Source organism: Xyrauchen texanus, chromosome 11, assembly GCF_025860055.1.
Source record: "Xyrauchen texanus isolate HMW12.3.18 chromosome 11, RBS_HiC_50CHRs, whole genome shotgun sequence".
In the NCBI taxonomy this organism is placed as follows: Eukaryota; Metazoa; Chordata; class Actinopteri; order Cypriniformes; family Catostomidae; genus Xyrauchen; species Xyrauchen texanus.
Window position 1 is genome coordinate 2,068,991 of NC_068286.1, and position 24,120 is coordinate 2,093,110.

The following is a 24,120-nucleotide window of genomic DNA, read 5'->3' on the forward strand; positions in this document are numbered from 1 at the left end:
AGTCCATCCTGGATTAACGGCAGAAGTTCACATAGATGCAATGGCTAAATAGATGAGTCTTTAGTCTAGACTTAAACTGAGAGGGTGTGTCTGCATCTCGAACAGTGTTAGGGAGACTATTCCATAGTTTAGGAGCCAAATATGGAAAGGATCTTCCTCCTTTTGTGGATTTTGATATTCTAGGAACAATTAACAGGCCAGAATTTTGTGATCGTAATGAACGTGATGGAATATAGTGTTGTAGAAGGTCACTTATGTACTGCAGAGCTAGACCATTCAAAGCTTTGTATGTAGTTAATTGAATTTTTTAATGAATACAGAATTGAACAGGTAACAATGTAATGATGATAAAATGGGGCTAATATGATCATATTTCTTGGTTCTTGTCAGCACTCTGGCTGCTGCAATTTGATTTGGCACTCTGCTGAAAATGCCTCTCTGAGTTCAACATGATCATGCACAAACTCTGAGTTAAACTCAGGTTGAGTGAACTAACCCAGAACTGGTTCTGAAACCAAGACCCGCGAGTAAGCAATGCTTGGGTTAATCAATCATGAGTATAGGGTTTATATTACAATAAGTTAACCTTGCTTTCTGGACTAGCCCCCTGAAGAGATAATTGCTTCCCTGATCTTGTTTGACAATAAAGAATTGTATCCATATTTCATTTCCATCTTCCTGTTTTTATGTTGCGTCCTCAAGACCCCAAGACCATAGTATCGTAAAAATTCACTGTCCCTTGTAGGTTAAATATTAAACATTGGATGAAACTGTATAATTTATCATAAACTTTTTATCATTATTACATTGATATGTTTTCATACAATGAAAGGCTGGAATCTGCATTATATGAGTCAGTTTAGGCTGACCTGTAAGATTTGATGTCATTATAACATGCAATGTTGGAAATTTATTTTAAGAAAGTTGTGCATCTGCCCTCACCTTTTCACAAAAGTAAATCCACAGCAGACAGACAGTATGGGATGATTGGCATTTCTTACATTTTGATTTTTGAGTTTTAAGTCCCAACTCAAGGTCCTTTCCCAAGTTTGTTCCCCCTGTCATTTCCTGTGCATCTCCACTTTCCTAATATCCATTAAAATAGACAACAGTGTTCATGGGGAGTTAGTACAATAACTAAATCCCCATGTAAAAGTCATACAGCTATTGGAAGTCTTGCTGTAGGACAGCAACAGAAACGTTAAGGTGGTGACGATGTGAGGGGAGCTGGTTAATCCAAGATGTAGGATGCCTTCAAGTTTTGTGTTTTATATGGTTCTGAAAACACAATAAAAGGAAGAATATGACACTAGGCACATTAAAAGGGCATTTAGAAACATAGAAAATAGCAGAAAAGCAAACAAATACCTAAACACAATATTGGCTGATCCAGCGGGTGTACGTGAGCATAAAGTATGATAAAGGAATAGTTCACCCAAAAATTTAAATTCTCATTATTTACTCACCCTCATGCTATCCCAGAAGTGTATGACTTTCTTTCTTCTGCAGAACAATATGCAGAATGAAGAATATTTCAGCTCTGTAGGTCCATACCACACAAGTGAATGGTGACCAGAATTCTGATGCAACTCCAGTGGTTATTATTCTATAATATATACTATTCCTTTAACCAATGATTTCTGACCTCTGTTTATTTTTGCCCAGTGCATCCATGTAGCGCCTTCAAGTGGCATTTGCCATTTTTTAGCTGCCAGTCTGCAAAAGTTGTCTTGTTTCTCAGTAGAAAAGACCTGATCTGTGTGATAAACAATTTCAAGATATATAAATAAGATTTTATGAAGGTAACAACATTTTTTCGGTCAAAAAAAGCTGTAATCAGTGGACATCTGAACAAAATGTGAATGTGTGACTTTAAGCAACATACAAATTTAAATATGAAAAAACAAAAATAAAAAAAAACTATTACGTTGGTATATGAGGGTTGGAATAAACGAGAAACCTTTAGGAATGTTAAACATCTCATACAACATTTCACAACACTCTTAGTACATCAACAAATCAACTGAGAAACAAAAAAGGTCTCTGAAAGATGGTCACATGATCATTGTGGCTTTTCAAAAGGACTTTCACTATCATAATAAGGTGCCGAGCCTTTTTATTCTGTTCAGACAGCAGCCCAGAGAGAGGATTATATAGAGACCTGAGTGAAAACAACACAGGGAATTTCTCACAATAATAATGACTTCAGCACATAAAGGTCAGTACAAACACTTTAATAATCGTCTTATGGAGTTTTGTGTTCCTTGCCACAGTCACCTTCAGCATGCTCACTGGGGTTCTATATACAATTATTATTGTTATTTTATTATATATAGTTATTTTATACACAATATAAAATCATATTTAATACAACTACACAATGATGACTAAGACTTTATAGATATTAAAGTTGAATTGTTTGTTTAATTGTGGTTTTCTGTAAAGCTGCTTTGAAACGATGTGTGTTGTGAAAGGTGCTATACAAATAAAAATGACTTGACTTAATCACAATATTATACATATGAAATTTCTGTTATATTAAACTAAAAGCCAGGAATTTTACTGAAATGACAGCACTTTTCAAGATCCTGCATGAATTTTCTTGAAATATTATTTTGGTAAAAAGGAACCTGATATAACAAAGACAATCAGAAAGTTTAAAGTCAGAAAAGGTATTTTAATCCATTTAGCTGTAGTGCTCATTATTCAAACATTTGGTGCAATTGCCAAGCTTAACTGTGCTCTCTTAAAAGTGTACTCAGTCATTTTTTAAATAATTTTAAATTCTAAATTCATGAATTGTAATTTTGCAAAATATTTAGGAAATCATGGCCACTCACATTAAAATGAAGACTCATATAATTTATCTTATAAAAGCTGTTTTATTCTACATGGAGAGGGTCCACACATAGGACTACTGATGAGTATTGATTTTAAATGATACTGCATCCAAGCTGCTAGGTGTATGTGTAAGTCCAAGACGACATAAACACACAAGTTACTGAGTGCACCTTTAAATTACATCAAACAATATGTCTCTTGGTTACAATCTCACGTCAGCAGTAATATTTTAATATATATAATATAATATAATATAAATATTAGACTTTAATAAACACACAAATTCTGGGTCAATCAGCCATTGGGCTGTCAAATAAAAATTTTAAATTAAAATATTCATCGAAATTAAGAAATAAATGCTAAAACTGTGTATTTGAATTTTGGATTTGTGCCGATCACTGACGATGACTTCAGAAAGATCACCTTTGTGTGCTAAAAAAAAAGACTAGACACAGCATAACATCTCGGTTACTGTCGTAACCTCCGTTCCCTGATGGAGGGAACGAGACGTTGTGTTGATGTAGTGACACTAGGGGTCTCTCTTGAGAGCCTCGGTTACCTCTTATCTTTGAAAATCCAATGAGAATTGGAGAACAGAATTACGGGACATATGGGTATAAAAGGAGGGAAGCGTGCATCTGTTCAGGCAGGTTTTGAGCTGAGGAGCCGAGAGTAAGGTCTCGGCCATTTCAGCGGCTAGTACAGTGTTATGGCAAGAAGGACAAAACGTCTCCATAAGCGAATGTAGGTTACGACAATAATCGAGACATTCCCCCTCTGTCACTCACTCGCGCTGCCGCTGCCTTTTCTCTCTCTATGTTTTCTCTTTCCATAGAGTGTCAGATGCGGCTGGGGCCATCTAATGCTATAACACGCTTCTGGGAAAGCATTCTTTTCCAATCCTATTCTTTCAGGGGGAAAAGACCCCACGGAGACCATATACTGCCCAGCAGAGGAGGTTAACTTGTGGCAAAGTAGGTCACATGGGCTTACCAGCAACACATGGAAGTAGCACAGTGGTAGGTCCTGCCTCGAAGGGGAGGAGCTCTACAAACACAGTGACCGGGGGGCAGAGGGAACTCTGCCCAAGGGAGACGTGGGCCCGCCGGCAGGGGGACCATACCGCGGAAAATACATCACAGGAGATTATTGGAATAATCAGAAACTGTGGAGCACCTGTTCCATTACAGGCAAGTTGGTACCAGCAGTGGGTCTGGCTGCGAACTTCCTCTGCTGAGTTTGGAGCCATAGGGCTTGGGAGGAAGGACACCCAGGGTCCGTGACTTGAGGACTTGAATGGGGGAGTAGAGCACACGTCTTCATCTCAGGGGAGGGGAAAGGCACTATGCACAAGCGATACTGTATGTTTGGACCTGTCAAAACACGGGACGAGACCGGCTCAACCCGGAAATTGTAAAATCTCGCGAAGGTATTGGGTTTTGCCCAGCCCACTACTCTGCGGATGTCTGCTAGAGAGGTGCCATTGGCCAGTGCCCACGAGGATGCCACACTCCTTGTAGAGTGTGCTCAAACCTACAAGGGGCAGGCACATCCTGGGTCTGGTAGGCCAATGCAATGCCGCCCACGATCCAGTGGGCAAGCCTCTGTTTCGAGATAGCGTTCCCTTTCTGATGTCCTTCAAAGCAGACAAAAAGCTGCTCAGAGTGTCTAAAGCTCTGAGAGTCTGCCGGACCGAACTGCAGGACGAAGTGTCGCTGACCCTCTTGATGGAAGTGAGTACAATCAAGTCAAGTCAAGTCAAGTCAATTTTATTTGTATAGCGCCTTTCACAACACACATCGTTTCAAAGCAGCTTTACAGAATATTAGCATTAACAGACGATAAGAACTGTAATGTCTATAAAGTCGATTAATCATCATTGTGTAATTTAGATAAAATACGAATTTTAATAGTGTTTATAAATAATTAAATGATAATTGTATTAATAACCCCAGTGAGCAAGCTGTAGGCGACTGTGGCAAGGAACACAAAACTCCATAAGATGTAGATTAATGGAGAAAAATAACCTTGGGAGAAACCAGACTCACTGTGGGGGCCAGTTCCCCTCTGACTAACCCTACCCTAACCCTAAACCTGACTCACTGTGGGGGCCAGTTCCCCTCTGGATAACCCCACCCTAACCCTAAACCAGACTCACTGTGAGGGCCAGTTCCCCTCTGACTAACCTAACCCTAAACCAGACTCACTGTGGGGGCCAGTTCCCCTCTGACTAACCTAACCCTAAACCAGACTCACTGTGGGGGCCAGTTCCCCTCTGACTAACCTAACCCTAAACCAGACTCACTGTGGGGGCCAGTTCCCCTCTGACTAACCCCACCCTAACCCTAAACCAGACTCACTGTGGGGGCCAGTTCCCCTCTGACTAACCCCACCCTAACCCTAAACCAGACTCACTGTGGGGCCAGTTCCCTCTGGCTAACATTATGAATGTAATGTAAATATTAATTATGTATAGGTAAAATCATGGTTTAAAATTATTAAACTAAGTGATAAGGGTCATTGATTAAACATAGATTGTGTTTGAACTGTAAGATTAATGACCAAAGTCTTTGAAGTCCATCTTGATTAATTGCAGAAGTTCACATAGATGCAATTGTCCTTGTTAATTGGCTGATGAAGGCTTTTGTTGGCAATTGTTAGTCTAAGCATTTCATTTCAGGATCGTAGTCCATAAATAGACCGAGGTGATGCAGGTTGGAGTTGGCATAATTTCATCCTCTGAAGTCCGCCATAATAGATTGAAGTGATGTTTGGCTGGCACCGGCTGCATTTAGTCATCATCATTCTGCGACATGTAGCAGTGGAGTCCAACATGAAGCAGGAATGGTGCTGGATCCAGCCGGTTCTGGTGACCTCAGGATAGGAGTCCCGAGGTTGAGACAGGGAAACAAATTAAAAAGATGTAAGCGTAGATGCCATTGAATTTATTGCAGAGTTAGAGATCATGCTCAATGTTTCTGGTTTCTGGTTCCGGCAGACCCAACTAAAGCAGCCTAATTGTGGGATAAATTAGGTGTATGCCTGGCTAAATAGATGAGTCTTTAGTCTAGACTTAAACTGAGAGAGTGTGTCTGCATCTCGAACAGTGTTTGGGAGACTATTCCATAGTTTAGGAGCCAAATATGAAAAGGATCTTCCTCCTTTAGTGGATTTTGATATTCTAGGAACTATTAATAGGCCAGAATTTTGCGATCTTAATGAACGTGTTGGAATATAGCGTGTTAGAAGATCACTTAAGCATCATGGAGCTAGACCATTCAAAGCTTTGTACATGTAGTTAACAGAATTTTAAAATCAATACTGAATTTAACAGGTAGCCAATGTAACGATGATAAAATGGGGCTAATATGATCATATTTCTTGGTTCTCATCAGCACTCTGGCTGCTGCATTTTGAACCAATTGAAGTTTATTTATTGATCTTGCTGGACATCCTCCCAGTAATGCATTACAATAATCTAGTCTTGAGGTCATGAACGCATGAATTAGTTTTTCGGCATCAGCAACCGAGAGCATATGCCTTAATTTAGCAATATTTCTTAGGTGGAAGAATGCTGTTCTACAAACATTTGTAATTTGATTTTCAAAGGACAGATTGGTATCAAATATAACACCTAAGTTCTTTGCTGTTGAAGATGATGTAACAGTACATCCATCTAGAGTCAAATTATATTTTAGTGGCTTATTTTTAGAGTTTTTGGTCCAATAATTAGAACCTCTGTTTTGTCAGAATTGAGTAGAAGGAAATTTCTGGCCATCCAATCTTTTATTTCATTGATACACTCTGCTAATTTTGAGAATTGTGAAATCTCATCAGGTTTTAAAGAAATATAAAGTTGTGTATCGTCAGCATAGCAGTGGAAACTTATTCCACGATTCCTGATAATATCTCCCAGGGGAAGCATATACATGGAGAAAAGCAGAGGCCCTAAAACTGATCCCTGTGGCACTCCATACTTTACTTTTGTTTGGTTTGACAATTCCTCATTTAAATAGACAAAGTGGTAGCGGTCTGCTAAATATGACCTAAACCATGCTAATGCCACTCCACAAATTCCAACATAATTCTCCAGCCTGTTCAAGAGAATGTTGTGATCTATTGTGTCGAATGCCGCACTAAGATCTAAAAGCACTAGAAGAGAAATGCAGCCGCGATCAGATGATAAGAGCAAGTCATTTGTAACTCTGATAAGTGCAGTCTCTGTACTGTGATGAGGCCTAAATCCTGATTGAAATTCTTCATATATACTATTTCTCTGTAGAAATGAACATATTTGGGAGGATACTACCTTTTCTAGTATTTTTGACATAAACGGGAGATTTGAAATCGGTCTATAATTAGCAAGTTCTCCAGGATCAAGTTGTGGCTTCTTAATTAGCGGTTTGATAATTGCCATTTTAAAGTTTCTTGGGACATGTCCTAAGCATAGCGAGGAGTTAATGATATTAAGAAGAGGTTCTGATATTACAGGAGATACCTCTTTTAAGAGCTTAGTTGGTATAGGATCTGACAAACAAGTTGTGGCTTTTGATGTTTCGATAAGTTTTGTTAGCTCTTCATGACCTATGATAGCGAAGGATTGAAGTTGCACATGAGGGAAATTATTCGACACTGTTTTCTGAGGTGCTATGACAGATGATTGCATAATTCCAATTTTATTTCTGATTATTTCAATTTTATCTGTAAAGAAATTCATGAAGTCATTACTCTTGAGCTGTGACGTAATATCTGGTTCGGTTGAGGCTTTATTCCTAACCAATTTAGCCACAGTACTGAATAAACATCTAGGATTGTTGTGGTTATTTTCTATGAGTTTACTAAAATATGCTGACCTGGCAGCTTTGAGTGCATGTTTGTAGCTACAGACACTATCCTTCCATGCACCCTGAAATACTTCTAATTTTGTATTTTTCCACATGCGCTCCATTTTCCGAGCTGCTCTCTTGAGAGCATGAGTGTGATCATTGTATCATGGTGCAGGGCTTCTTTCTTTAATTTTCTTTAATCGAAGTGGGGCTGACAACATCAAGGGTGCTAGAGAAGACTGCATTTAAATTTTTGTTATTTCATCAAGTTCTTCTGGGCTTTGGGGTTTATTGAGTATATGAGATAGATCTGGAAGAGTATTAGTGAAGTCATCTTCAGTGGTCGAAAGAATAGTTCTACCTGAACGATAGCGTGGTGTAGATTGAGTAACATTAGCTGATTGCAGCATGCAAGAGACGAGGTAATGATCCGAGATGTCATCGCTCTGCTGCAGAATTTCAAGAGAGTTGAGAATATCGATAAATGCTAATCCCAATGTATCATTTTCATTATCTATGTGAATGTTGAAGTCACCAACAATTAAGGCTCTATCTACAGTAACTACAAGATCTGATAAAAAATGTGCAAATTCACTAAGGAAATCTGAATAAGGCCCGGGTGATCTATACACTGTAGCAAGGGTAAAGGACGACAGAGATTTTTTATTTATATTTGTATTTGACGGTGTCACATTAAGCATTATTAGTTCAAAAGACTTACATTTATATCCTGTCCTCTGAGTAACACCAAAAACTTCACTGTAAATTGTAGCAACACCTCCTCCTCGACCCTTCAGACGAGGTTCATGTTTATAACAATAACCTGGGGGAGTAGATTAATTTAAACTAATATATTAATCCGGTTTAAGCCAGGTTTCAGTCAAACAGAGCGCATCCAATCTATGATCTGTAATCATTTCATTGACAATTAGTGCTTTGGTAGCAAGAGATCTAATGTTTAGTAGCCCTATTTTTATATGATGTTTATTTTTAATTAGTTTGTTTTGTTCAAGTTTGACCTTAATCAAATTTTTTCTAAATGATTTAGTGAGGGTATTGTGTTTGGTAGTTCGGGGAACAGACACAGTCTCTATGAGATATCTAGGTGATACAGTCTCTATGTGTTGTAGTTTATGTGACCTGTGTATCAGGAGGGCCATCTTCAAGACTGACTCTAGCGGCTAAAATGGGGCTCTCCGAAGGCCATTAGGGAAGCACAACCTAATCATCAGGTTCCTTAGGCCATGTCTGTTCCCCTCATGGGATCTCTCTGTGGTCCCATGAGGGGAACAGACATGGCCTAAGGAACCTGATGATTAGGTTGTGCTTCCCTAATGACTTACCGTCTACTGCATCATGGTGAGCAACTATGGCAGCTACATAAACCTTCAAGGTGGAGTGGGACAGCCGCCCCTCCAGCCTCTCCTGCAGGAATGAGAACACTGATCTGACTGCGCACCTCTGTGGGTCTTAGATCGGGCAGAACGACAATATGCGAATAAGCACCACTTTAGGGCATAAAGCTGCCTGGTAGAAGGAGCTATGGCTTGCGAGATCATGTCTATGATAGGTGGTGATGGAGTGTTTAGATCTTCCGCATCCCATCCAAGGGCCAGGCATGGAGGTTCCAGGTCTGGGCGCAGATGCCAGAGGGTGCCCTGTCCAGGAGCCAGCGGCTGCATGCCCATTGCACATGGCGCCCCAGCCCAACATCACCTGCTGTAGGGGGACTTCTGCCCATAGAAAACAGAGGTCTGTCCAAGGGCTGAATAAGTGATCGCAGGAAGGGGTGAGGGTCACATGGTATGTGCCGTGGTGCCATGCCCATTTTGGGAGTCGAGTCTGAAGCCAGTGCTGAAGCAGTCTCATGTGCATCAACCCGAGCGGTGTGACCGTTGCTGAGAATACAATTCTACGTCAGCATCTTGAACAGGAAACTGTGTTAAGCCCAGATCAGAGATCGCAGGTCCAAGATTGGCCGCAACCCACCACCTTTCTTGGAGTAAGGGCTGTAGAATCCCTTCTGTGTCTCGGCTGGAGGGACAGGCTCTATTGCGTCCTTGCGCAGAAGGATTGTGATCTCCGCACGCAGGGTGGAGGCATTTTTGCCCTGTCCCGAGGTGAAGCGGGGCAGGCACCTGGCGAACTGAATACCATAGCCGAGTATGATGTTCCTGGCCAGCCAACCATGATGGGTTGGAAAGCATAAGCCATGCGTCCAAGTTCAGAGTGAGGGGCACTAAGGGGACGATCATGTGTGACGAACCTGGAGGTGAGTCCTTGTGGTGGGGGGGGAGCAGGCGAAGTCACGTTGGGGAGTGTTGTTAAGTCCCGAGGTGGTTGAGCTGAGGAGAAGCTCAAAGCACTTACCTTGCTCCACGCAACCAGCCTGGGGAAGGTAGGAAACTGAGGAGGAGGTTCTGTACTGACAACCTCTATACTCGTCACCACCTGCCGGCCTGAGGTACAAGTGTGGTGCAGTTGGGCACGTGAAGGTGGAAGGTTTGCATTCATGGGGGTTAGACTGCAAGTGCTCAGTGTCTGATCGCCATGAGAACGGCGGTTGTGGGCACCAGCTAAGTGACCCAGGGAGTGAGGAAACTGCTTTCTTTGTGACAATGTGGGTCCAGCAGCCAGTTGGGGGTGCGGAAAACAAAGAAAAGGAAACACAAGATACTCTCCGAAGACGCTCTCCGATGCAGTGGCGAAACTCTCATCCAGCTCGGGGGCTCCGACATCAGACTGGCCATAATACGAGCCGGTCTCATCTTGGAACCAGACGGGGGCAAACGAGTGTGCTGGGGAATGGATGGTCCGCGGGGATTTACGCCGTTAAATTCCCAAAATAGCCTCCAGCACCAGCTGCGCCGGCCCTAAACCCATGGGTAGAGGGCGCGACTCGGGTGGTGGCTAGAGTGGCTTTCCCCTGGAAGAAGGAAAGCTGTGACTGCAACGTTGCCATGGTCATGTTCTTGCAGTAAGAACATGAGCCATCCACAAAGGCTGCCTCTGTGTGATCTCTGCACAGACACGTGAGGCAGCGCCCTGTCAGAAGCGGAGAGGTAACGACAGCATCCAGGAATTACACAAAGACGGAAGGGCATCTTAAAAAAGACCCATCTTTAAAAAGACGTTCAACGTCAATGTGTTTACTTTTTAAAGAAATATATATATATATATATATATATATATATATATATATATATATATATATATATATATATATATATATACACACTTAGTGTATGTAAATATGTAATATGTAAACTTCTGACCCACTGGAACTGAGATAGAGTCAATTAAAAGTGAAACAATCTGTCTGTAAACAAATGTTGGAAAAATTACTTTTGTCATACACAAAGTACATGTCCTAAATGACTTGCCAAAACTATAGTTTGCTAATATTAAATATGTGGAGTGGTTAAAAAATGAGTTTTAATGACATCAACCTAAGTGTATGTAAACATCTGACTTCAAGTCGGAGTGTACCTTTCCTCCAATGCTAATGCTAATGAGGCGCTCTGTGAATTGTATGGGGCTATTAGCGAACTGCAGAATGCTCACCCAGACGGACTGTTTATTGTCAACCTGTTTGGAGATTTCAACCATGCAAATCTCAAGTCAAAGTGCTCCTTAAATTCCATCAGCATGTCGACTTGTAATGACAAACATCCCCAGCGCGTACCGGGTGGAGACCCATCCCCACCTCCGCTACTCAGACCACATCTCCAATCCCAGCATACAGACCGCTCATCAGACGCTCCAAACCAGTTCTGAGACAGGTGAAAACTTGGCCAGTAGGAGCCGACACTGCTCTTCAGGACTGTTTTGAGCACACTGACTGACACGTTCAGGGAGGCTACAACAGATAGCGACTCCACTAACTTGGAGGAATACACGGCATCAGTGACCCAGCTACATCAGCGAGTGCATCGATGACGTCACTTTCTCCAAAACCATCATCAAACGCTCCAACCAGAAGTCGTGGATGACCCCGCCTTCAGAGCAGGGGGTATGGTGGCCCTAAGAACAGCAAGGGCAAAACTGTCCTGGACCATCAGAGATGCAAAGCATTCACATGCCCAGAGAATCCACAGTCACTTCCAGGACAGCCGCGACACGGGGCGCATGTGGCAAGGCATCCAGACGTCACCAATTACAGGACAATATCACCTGCCTGTGACAGTGATGCCACCTCACACAAATTCTTCACTCTCTTGTCATCTAGCAAAAGGTATTAAAACATTTGGGCCCTCACAGCCAGACTGTGTAACAGTTTCTTCAGACTCCTCAATACTCAGAGACTGGACTGACACACACACACACACACACACACACACACACACACACACAAAATGTCTAGGTAACCTCCGTTCCCTGATGGAGGGAACGAGACGTTGTGTTGAAGAAGCGACACTAAGGGTCTCTCTAGAGAGCCTTTTGCATCTCTGATCTATGAGAAAAGGCCAATGAGAAATTGGCAGACAGAATTTGCATGTCCCGCCCCCGGACATACAGGTATAAAGGGAGGGAAATGCATCTGTTTCATTCAGGATAATTCTGAGGAGCCGACAATGAGGTTCGGCTGCAACAGTGGCTCGGTTCAGCAACGTGGCCGGGAGGACACAATGTCTCGTTCCCCTCCATCTGTCGCTCACTTCGACGTTGTGTTGAAGAAGCAACACAAGGGGTCCAATTTACATCATGCCATGCACTGAGCCATGTATATGTACTGCTGACACAGGAGTGGGCAGGTATTTTACGTGCCAAAGTGACCGGCTGTGTCAGACTGCACGTACCCTTCCCCAACCCCCTTAAAATCGTCAAAACCTTCTGGTTCTTTACCCCCGACAGGGGGTAACAATGCAACGTGCCAAGCATGGGAGCAGACCATGCCAGCTGCGCCTTTTCTTTCTCTATGTTTCTCGCATAGAGCTAAAGCAGCCGGGGCCATCTTAACACTATCATACGCATCGGGGAAGGTGATCTTTCCCAGAATCTATTCTTTCAGGGGGAAAAGACCCTGCGGAGACCACACCTGCCGAGACTGGGGGAGGTAAAGAGTGGTGAAATACATCACATGTGCTTTTAGGTCACATGTGGAAAGTGGCACAGTGGTAGATCCTGCCTCATTGGGAGGGAGGAGTTGCTACAGACACGGCGACCAGGGGGCAGTGGGAACTGCCCAAGGGAGACACGGGTCCACTCACAAGGGGACCGTACAGCGCAAAATACACACAGGGGGGACGTCCACGTAGGAGCCCATCCTGTGGAGCACCTATTAAAGTTGCCTGGTAGAGGGGGCTCTGGCTTGGTTGATCGTGTCTACGACAGCAGGTGGTAGATCAGCTACAACGTCGAAGTGAGCCACAGACGGGGAACTGAACACCATCCAACTCCCTTTCATATTTAACAATTATATATACAGTATATTATATATATATATAATTGTTAAATATTTAAAGATAACTATGTATAATTTTTTCATCATTATATATTGAATTGTTTTTCTATTCTATTTTTCTATTGTCACCGCTATTAATTAATCGGGACTCCATGTAATTAATTATCATTAAAATTTGTCATTTATTGACAACCCTAATATATATATATACATTAGCTTAGGGGCCGCAAAGCATGCCACCTTTAAACTTGAGGGCCACATTCTTAATTTGTATTATAATTTTTTTTACATACACAGGGATATATTCAAAATCAAGAGAGCTATATACTATCCTTGCTTAAAAACTGTTCTCCCTCTTTAGTGTTTTGCTACTAAGTAATGCAAATCACTAACAATCATTTATGAAGAGTCTGTTATTGGAGGAACTTTTTTTTTATTTTGTTATTCATATTATTGCAGAACAATCTCTGTGAGCTCTTCAAATGGGTTTGACACTGACCTGCATTGTGATGAGAAACTCATGTGAGACTGAGGGTGCGAATGTTTGTGACATTTGGGTGACATATGTCCCCAGAGTGAGCAAAATCTGACAAAACCTGCGCAATGCACCACTGAAAAGTAAGCTCTGGGGCCTGCGGTGTCTTGATACTCCCTGGTCTGTTATAATTAATTTTATATGAAAACTTTAGACGTCTATGGTGTGTCCCTATTTAAATAACCAAATAAATGTGTGTCTGTGTGTGTGTGTTTAACTTTTTTATTTAATATTTTTGTCTTTGTAGTATCTGATCTGAGGATCATTCTATTGGGTAAGACTGGAGCTGGAAAAAGTGCCACAGGGAACACCATCCTGGGCAGAGACGCATTTGAAGAGACCAATATAATGTGTGAGAAACAGAAAGGAGTGGTGGGTGGAAAGACCATCGCTGTAGTTGACACTCCGGGACTATTTAATACATCTATTACTGAAGATCAGTTGAAGGCTGAAATTGAGAACTGTATTGTGATGTCTGCTCCTGGTCCACATGTGTTTCTGCTGGTGATCAAACTGGGAGTGAGATTCACAAAAGAAGAGAGGGACACAGTGAAATGGATTCAAGAGAACTTTGGAGAAGAGGCTTTGGGGCGTACCATCATTCTGTTCACTCATACTGATCTGCTAAAGGGTTACTCTTTAGATGAGTACATCAGGAAAAGCAACTATTTACCAGAAATAGTTGATAGTTGTGGTGGCAGATATCACTCATTCAACAATGAGGACAAAAGCAATAAAGGTCAGGTCTCAGATCTGTTGCAAAAGATAAAAAAATTGATAGGGGAAAATGGAATGAGGAATTACACTCATGAGATGTTTAAAACAACTCAACAGAACAGAAACACAACAGAAATTACATGGAAGGACAGAATGAAGCTTCCAAAAGTTCCAATTGGTTTGTGCTTAATTGTATTAATAGGATGTTTATTACTAGGAACACACTATCTGAAAAAGGAGCAAGAACAGAAGCAGAAACTGAAAACGGAGCTCCGAATTAATAAACAAGAGCAGCAGCAGCTGAAACATAAGCTCACAAAGAAGGAACAGGAAAATCAGAAGCTGACAAATTATTTACAAGAGAAAGAACAGAAGGGGCAGCAGCTGACAAATGAGCAGATACAAAAGAAACAGGAGGAAAAGGAGCTGCAAAATGACATCATACAGAAGGAACAGGAGGAGCAGCAGCTGAAAAATGACATCATTCAGAAGGAACAGGAGGAGCAGCACCTGAAAAATGACATCATTCAGAAGGAACAGGAGGAGAAGGAGCTGCAAAATGACATCAAACAGAAGGAACAGGAGGAGAAGGAGCTGCAAGATGACATCAAACAGAAGGAACAGGAGGAGAAGGAGCTGCAAGATGACATCAAACAGAAGGAACAGGAGGAGCAGCAGCTGAAAAATGACATCATACAGAGGGAACAGGAGGAGCAGCTGAAAAATGACATCATACAGAGGGAACAGGAGGAGCAGCTGAAAAATGACATCATACAGAGGGAACAGGAGGAGCAGCAGCTGAAAAATGAGCTCCTACAGAAGGGAGAGGAGAAGCAGCAGCTGAAAAATGAGCTCCTACAGAAGGAAGAGGAGAAGCAGAAGCTGAAAAAGAAGCTCTTACAGAAGGAAGAGGAGAAGCAGAAGCTGAAAAAGAAGCTCCTACAGAAGGAAGAGGAGAAGCAAATGCTGAAAAATGAGCTCCTACAGAAGGAAGAGGTGAAGCATAAGCTGAAAAAGAAGCACCTACAAAAGGAACAGGAGGAGCAGCAGCTGAAAAAGGAGCTTCTACAGAAGGAACTGGAGGAGAAGCAGCTGAAAAAGGAGCTCCAACAGAAGGAACTGGAGGAGAAGCAGCTGAAAAAGGAGCTCCAACAGAAGGAACTGGAGGAGAAGCAGCTGGAAAAGGAGCTCCTACATTATGAGAAGGAGCAACAGGTGAAGCAGCAATAGCATCAACATCAGCAGCAAGAGCATTAGCAGCAGCGGGGAAAGTGACCACACCAGAAAGAGTAGCAGCAGTAGCTGCATTAGCAGTTGTAGGAGGAGGAGCATCAGTAACATTGATATTAGAACTGATATAATAAGTGAAACTGTAGTTTACTGCATATTTACAACTTTAGATTTTCAGATTGGATTTAAACATTTACTTGATACATATAATTTTACTGCCCAATGTCGTTATAAACATTGTGAAATGACACTCTTCTCTTTATTAGAATGTAGTTTAGGTATGTCATGATTTGGGAATTATTGTTTTATTGTTTTTATTTCAATCATTTCAATAAATAATTATTTAAACGACACTTATACACATAATAAAAATCAGTGCTTGAATTTGAGTTCACAAGAACATGAAACAGTCCTGGAACATACAGTATCAGCAATGGTGTCAATACAGTGGTGTAAATTGTGCATCTTTGAATACTGGCCCAGTAAATGATTATGTGATTGATAACATGTAGATGGACCTTTTTTTTATCAACCCATATTTTAGGTTAAAATATATTTAACGTATGTTCTTCTTTATTCTTTATATAAAATTCAGAATTGTAATCACTTGTTCGTTTTAATTGGTCTTGATACATTAAATAATTAGTTTAAACATACAAATATTCCATGTTTTACAGTTCATTCTAGGAATATTCAGGAACAAATGTGTCAGGGAACTGGAATGCTCTTGCGATTGAGACAGCCCTAGCCTGATCAGCACCCTGACTACTAAACTAGAGAGCTGATTGAGATGCACCAGAAATAATTTAGCCTGAGATTGGTGAAATTGGAATGCTCAATATGGCATATGTAGACAAGGAAGTTCCACCTAACAGGTAAAAGAGCCAATCGCATTTTACTGATATCGCCTGTCAACTTGAAAACTTGACAGGCGATATCAGCATGCGCATTGGCTGGACCAGCCTGAAAAATAGTTTTTTAGTGTAATCTGAGTTAAAGAAGCACAACATATGATACCATTGTTCTTGGATTGTACTGCCGATTTGTAAATATGTTCTTTGATCATAATCTTGGCCAACTGTTTGGGAGATTTCGTTTTTTTAACCCATTCAAGCAGATGGGAGCTGTACTTGTATGCTGCTTGTATCCATAGAAAATAGCTGCCCGGGAGCATTCCCAAGGTGGACGGTGAGTATAAATAGCCACTTTACCACTATCGGGCCAGTGAGAGCCAGGACCATATACTGGTCATCCGGAGCCAATAGCCTCGGACCTCGAACCACAAGAACAAAATCGCTCTGCATTCCCACCAAAAGGCAAAAAACACAGCAGTGTTGCCCTAAAACCCGCCTTTATTACGCCACCCTAGGGCTTTCGAATAAAATTTTGAATATTCATCAAATTTAAGAAAAAAAAATGCTAAATTGAATGCTAAAACTGTGTATTTGAATTTTGGATTTGTGGCAAGCACTGACGATGACTTCAGATCGATCACATTCTTGCACTAAAAAGGCTAGACACAGCACAACAAATACAGTTTAACAGACAGCAGGAGTCTCGATATGCTTTTCAAATGTATTTAGAATTAGACACATCATCTAAAAACAGTGCTCCTAGACGAGACATTGATTAAACAAAAACAAAGTGAAACAAAGACGTTTGTCTAGCGCACGTTTACATAGAAAAACAAATGGATGGTTGCTGAAGCGTTTGGTGTGAACAGCCCCTCACAGTTGGTGGGGGTACTTGGCTCTCTTAAAAAGCATTTCTCAGATTAAGCAATGAGTTTTTTAAACTCTTTGACAGAAGTTCAACTTGGAAATGTTTGTATGCCTTGAGATCCTCACATTCAGTACCAATCTGTTGTGTTCTGTCTGCTTGAACGGCACCTTGCATGAGCTCATATTCTGAGCCATCTCACCACCGAGTTAAGCTGAATACCACTGCTATCTGGGAATATTGCTACCCTACATACCCTGTAATGAATAATTAATAATGTGGTATTTCGCTGTTATTTATTATGAAGTTTGTGTCTGGGGTATCACCCCCTTTTTTTTTTTTTTTATTTCGACTTAACATTTGAAAATATGGAGCAACTAAAACGTATTTATTTTATGCACATTAGTTGAAAATGGAATGATAATTTTTTAACAGACAGATCATTTATTTGCAGTAATATAACGGTATTTATGTAAGGAAACAACGTCAATTAAAAAATTCTAATATTATTACAATTTTTAAATATTTAAGGTAAGAATTCTAACTTAGTTTAGCTGCCCAGTTAACAGCCCTACACCACCCTGATGCAAATGTCACACACCTCGCCCCTTGCACAAGCCAAACCAAATAAGTATGTTATCTAGTTATCTAGAATAAAGTTATATTTAGTTATAAAGTTATATATTATATTGGATGTAAATTTAAGCTAAGTAACCGTTGACAGCTCAACAACTTAATCTGCCATGGTGTCCCGAGTGGTCTCGCCACTAACAGTGGGAAGATGTCCCAGCACACTGTTACTGATCACAAACTTACTTTGGGCAACACTTTGTCCATTGTGCATCTTAATGGATCTGAAATGTGTCAACAATTTGTTTTGCTCAGATGCATGTGTGTGATGTCACACAAACATGATGGCAGCAAGAGATGTACAAATTTATTGATAAACATTCACTTAGGGTGACCATATTCTGGTTTTCCAAAAATAAGACTTTTTTCGCATTGGATTGGAGTGTGGGTGGAATAATAGGGTTCAAAATACTATGAATGCAAACTTTAATACAGTGAAAAAGACACTCGATTAGCATAACATAAATATATATATAAATAAATACAATTTCCCAACATTCTTTTGAATGTTCATGTACTAAAATAAAATATTTGATGCCATGAGTGTACCTTCATTTTCAATTACTATTATTTTGAATGGCCATGGAAAATGAAGCAATATGATGATAATTTTACCTGGTCGCAAAAAGTAGTCCGTTAATAACTTTCACCTTTTGCTGACCCTCTATGCTTCGAGCTAATGTGTGCCGCTAAATCACTTGCACCTTTATTAGCAACGGACACATAGCACCAGCTTTACATGTCATACATTCTGCATCCCACGGATATCGACCTGGACGAAGGCATGGGGAAACATCTGAGCGGATTCAAGACTAAATCAAACAGCAGTTTCAGCAGAGACATAATGATTAACACCAGAAAACAAAACAATATTACTGAAAACACTTGACATGATCGGAGTGGAATGCTAATTACAAGCTATTTCAGCCTCCCTTTTTTGTAGCTGAACCAAACCAGACAGTTATAGAAGTGCAGAGGACAGACTCAATGACTGCTGAGTAGAACTGTATAAGCAGCATACAGGTTGAACTTCCTCAAGTGTTAGGAAGTACAACCTCTGCTGGGCCTTTTTCACAGTGGAGTCAATGTGGGTCTCCCACTTCAGGTCCTGTGAGATAGTAGTGCCCAGGAACCTGAATGACTCCACTGCTGCCACAGTGCTGTTTAGAATGGTGAGGGGGGGTCAGTGTCGGGGTGTTCCTCCTAAAGTCCACAATCATCTCCACCGTTTTTTAATGTGTTCAGCTCCAGGTTGTTATGACTGCACCAGACAGTCAGCCGTTCAGCCTCCCTTTTGTATGCAGACTCATCGTCATCTCGGATGAGGTAGATGACAGTGGTGTCCTCTGCAAACTCCAGGAGCTTGACTGAGGGGTCCTTGGAAATGCAGTCATTGGTTAACAGGGAGAAGAGTAGTGAGAAGAGCACATATCCCTGGGGGGCACCAAAAAAAAAAACATGGCACCAGTCAAAAATACCTGTACCCCTGTGTGTACACAAACACACACAGTAGAACTCATGTGCGCAATTTATTTTCATGGCGTAGTGGGCTAAAGCACATAACTGGTAATCAGAAGGTTGCTGGTTTGATCCCCACAGTCACCACCATTGTGTCCTTGAGTAAGACACGTAACTCCAGGTTGCTCCAGGGGTATTGTCCCTGTAATAAGTGCACTGCAAGTCGCTTTGGATAAAATCATCTGCCAAATGCATAAATGTAAATGTAATTAGTGTTTGATCAAATGGTGAAGGTACAATAACACCTTTAATCTGCTCAATTTTGTGAGTAAAGAGGTTTAAAAATGTTTTACAGTTCTCTAGGGTGGCATACAGAAATTTTTTTTTAGTTGGGTTTAAAAAAGAATCAATTGTTTTGAAGAACACTTTTGGTCGATTTGCGTTTTCAGAGATTAATGTAGAGAAAAACTTGACTTTAGCTTCCTTTACAGCTCTCTGATAGTTTGTTAAACACCACTTTAAAATATCGTAAGACACCTGAAGCTTGTCTCTTTTCCTCTTGCTTTTCTGCACTCTTGCCTGAGAGCGTGGGTGACGTCATTTAACCAAGGCTGTGAAACACCCTTAACTCTCCTTGGCTTGAGCGGAGCTACATTATCAAGTGTAAAAGTACAGGATTTATTAAAAGCCTGATTCAGTGTCGAGTCCAGCTAAGACATCAGCTGTGAAGTGTGTTAGATCAAATTCTGAAAAAAGCGGTCGATGAGTGAATGTACCGGGAGTAACGTAAGGGCTGAGAAAAAGTAGGCAGAGGACAAGTAGAGACAGACTCAAACATTATTGAATAATGGTCAGAAATTCCAATATCTAAGACCTCTAAGTTTGACACAGAAAGACCACAAGTTAACACAAGATCTAATGTATGACCCATATTGTGAGTAGGACCAGTGACATGTCGTACACAATTTAAAGACTCAATGAGGGAGATCAATTCATTTAACAGCGGTTTCAATGGACAGCATACATGAATATTAAAATCCCCAAGAATCAGCAGTCTATCGCCACGTGACACTAGTCCAGAGAGAAAGTCCGTAAATTATAGGATGAAGTCCTTATTAAATTTGGGAGGTCTGTACAGAAGGGCACAGAAAGCAGGACCCAAGATGTCAATCTTTAACAATTGGACCTCAAAACTGGAATATATGTCCATAGGCAGCATTCTGCATTTAAAAGTGTTTTTAAAAACAGTGGCAACGCCACCTCCTCATCCTGAAGTCCGTGGGGAATTTAAAAAGTCACAGTCTGGTGGTGTTATATCCCCCAGGGCCATTTGTTCTCCAGGATTATGCCAAGTCTCAGTGATGAATAAAAAGTCAAATTATCGTTATATAAAAAAGTCATTCAGAATAAAAGACTTGTTTGATTTTGAAACATGCATTAATGAGGGCCATTTTAATAGTGGTGACATCTGTGTTTAGCGATAAAATAAAAGATGTGTGTTTCAGCAAACTGAGGTTTTCAACATTGATACCCCACTTCAGATCACTTTCACCAATCGCAGGGCAACAGCGTGAAGACCATATGGCCGGTATGTGGTGGTTGTCGGGGGAATCAGCTGGTAATCTGCAAGGATGTCTGTGTGACCCTCGATGGACATACCGGAGACAACACGCAATTGCAAGAGCAGTGCAATAATTGTATACTCCATCTAACAGGCGGTCCGAGGAATTTCACTATAGTCATGTGAATCGATTTGTGCCCTTTTTAAAAAAAAGTTGGGACATGTGCAAAACTATGAAAAATATTCATTCATACCACCCCTGGAGTCACAAGTTCGAATCCAGGGTGTGCTGAGTGACTCCATCCAGGTCTCCTAAGCAACCAAATTGGCCCAGTTGCTAGGGAGGGTAGAGTCACATGGGGTAACCTCCTCGTGGTCGCTATAATGTGGTTCTCCCTCTCGGTGGGGCATGTGGTGAGTTGTGTGTGGATGTGGAGAATAGCATGAAACCTCCACACGCACTATGTCTCCGTAGTAACACGCTTAAGATGTCACGTGATAAGATGCGCGGATTGACGGTCTCAAATGAGGTGGCAACTGAGATTCGCATGGTGAACACAACACGATTCATCATACTTTTTGTTTGTTTGTTATACATACATTTAATCATTCCTGCATGTTCTGAATGCAGGGAATTACAGCACACTTTTATTCACTTTAACATGTTGCTGCAATTGGGTAAACCAAACCATACAGATGAACAATCAATAATCTTGAGTAAATCAGATCTTCTGCATTCTTCTCTCGTGCACCTCACTGAATGCTTGAATTTCATGTAAGTGCACGCAGAAAGTCACAAGTAAGATTGTCGCATGTTTACTGAACTTAAGATTCAAAGTGCGAATGGTGTTGTACTGTGTCTCCGTAAGCGAGCGATGTGATTAAACTATTGCTCCTGTTTATAATCAACAAAGCAAAGCTGTAGACATTGCAAGCATGCAAAATTGGAACGATCTAGATTTCCTGCCTTTCACATCACCACATTTTCATATCACTCCCTCATATCATATTACAGAACCTTTGACAAAGGCAGAAACAGCAAATATGCTTTGAGTAAACTGCAACCAGAACTACTCTGGGTTAAGAGAATCTACTGCAGGGAGAAGATAAACACTTAAACACCTGTTACATCTGTCTCCATCTGCATCTGCATCTACCTGGAGCTCTATCTGCCCTGTACAGGTATTTTCTCTGCCCTGAGAATAAGTTTTAATTAGTATGTAAAAATATGCATAAATAATAATAATAGTATAAATACATACTAGTTTAATATTAATAATTTAGATAATATTGAAATACACCCTTTTCTATCTTTAAAATACATATAATATAAGCAAGGTTCTCTCTCAGGATTTCATCTGTTAACATTTTCAATGCATTTTGTCAATATTAAACGTCCTGGTTACTTCCGTAACCTCCGTTCCCTAATGGAGGGAATGAGACGTTGCGTCAATGTAGTGACACTAGGGGTCACTCTTGAGAGCCTGAGATGTCTCAGATCTTTGATTAAAGGCCATTGAGAATTGGCAAGTGGTATTTGCATGCCCTTCCCCCGGACATACGAGTATAAAGGAGGGGACACTGCGTACTGCTCATTAGATTTTGTGCTGAGGAGCCGAGAAAAAGGTCCTGGACATTTCAGCGGGTAGTTCAGCGTTATGACAGGATGGACACAACGTCTCATTCCCTCCATCAAGGAACGGAGGTGACAGAAGTAACCAGGACGTTCCCTATCTGTCACTCACTCAATGTTGTGTTGATGTAGTGACACTAGGGGTCCCCAAAAAATCCCCTGGTCAATCCCCAGGAGGAAGACACTGCGGAGACCACACCCCGCCCAGAGAGGATATAATACATCACATGGTCTGAAGTATGCCATGTGGAGAAGCCCCATCGTAGGTCCTGCCAAGCTTGGGGGAGGATGCTCTACAAGTATGGAGACCTGGGCAGAGGGCCCTCTGCCTAAGGAAGACACCATTTGCCAACAGGGACATTTATTTAAGTGGAAAATACGTCGCAAGGGGTTGCCTACAGGGAACCAATGCATGCGGAGGACCTATCTCAGAACGGGGCTTAGATTGCACCAGTAATGGGCTGGCAGTGAGTTTCTGCGCCAAACTAACCTGCCGCAGGGTTAGGAGGAAATGAACCAGGGAACACATTTGTGCACACTACTGGGAATCAACAATGCACATCTTCAGCTCAAGGGAGGTGAGCTGTGACATGCGAGGGGAGCGTAGACCGCCATGGCGGTTGATATAAGACACAGTCGCTGTGTTGTCTGTTCGAACTAACACGTGCTTGCCATGGATAAACGGTCGGAACCTCCACAGGGTGAGCAGTACTGTCAACAACTCGAGGCAGTTATTGTGCCAACACAGGCTGCATGCCCGTTTAATATAGCGCCCCAGCCTGTCTTGGAGCCGTCAGTTGTAACCTGAGGTGTCAACGTGCCTGGAGACCTGCTGTAGGGGAACCCCTGCCCGAAGGAATGCGAGGTCGTTCCAAGGGCTGAAGAGGTGGTGACAGATTGGCGTGTTGGCTACACGATGTGTCCCGCGTCGCCATGCCCATCTTGGGACTCAAGTCCGTAGCCAGTGCTTGAGCGGTCTCATATGTATAAAACCGGGTGGTTTGGCAGCCACTGAGGACGCCATTTCCCCTAGGAGTCTCTGAAATAATTTCAGTGGGACCGCAGTCTTCTGTCTGAATGCCTTCAGACAGATCAGCACGACTGGGCACTCTCGATCATGAGGCGCGCTGTCATCGAGACCGAGTCCAACTCCAGACTGAGAAAAGAGATGCTTTGAACCAGGAGAAGCTGGCTCTTTTCCCAGTTGACCCGAAGCCCTAATTGGGTGAGGTGCGCGTGCACCAGGTCCCTGTGTGCACACAACACGTCTCGAGAAGGGGCTATGATTAGCCAGTCATTGAGGTAGTTGAGAATGCATATGAGAATGCCCGCTTCCCTTCATGAAGATGCGAGGGGACAAGAACAAAGACAAATATATATAGATATAGATACTTGTCCAACTCTTTCCTCCAGCATTTTCACAAGGTCCTTTGCTGTTTTTCTGGGATTGATTTGCACTTTTCGCACCAAGTTACGTTCATCTCTAGGTCACAGAATGCATCTCCTTCCTGAGTGGTATGATGGCTGTGTGATCCCATGGTGTTTATACTTGCATACTATTGTTTG

At 41.7% G+C, this 24,120-nt stretch overlaps 1 protein-coding gene across 1 annotated transcript; it reads left to right on the forward strand.

The window, feature by feature from the left end:
- The first annotated feature begins 2,146 nt into the window (after positions 1-2,146).
- Positions 2,147-16,025, forward strand: LOC127651991 (uncharacterized). Its single transcript, XM_052138056.1, has 2 exons — positions 2,147-2,218; positions 13,854-16,025. The coding sequence occupies exons 1-2, from the start codon at positions 2,200-2,202 to the stop codon at positions 15,551-15,553; spliced, it is 1,719 nt and encodes a 572-aa protein (XP_051994016.1). The 5' UTR covers positions 2,147-2,199; the 3' UTR covers positions 15,554-16,025.
- Positions 16,026-24,120: the final 8,095 nt, after the last annotated feature.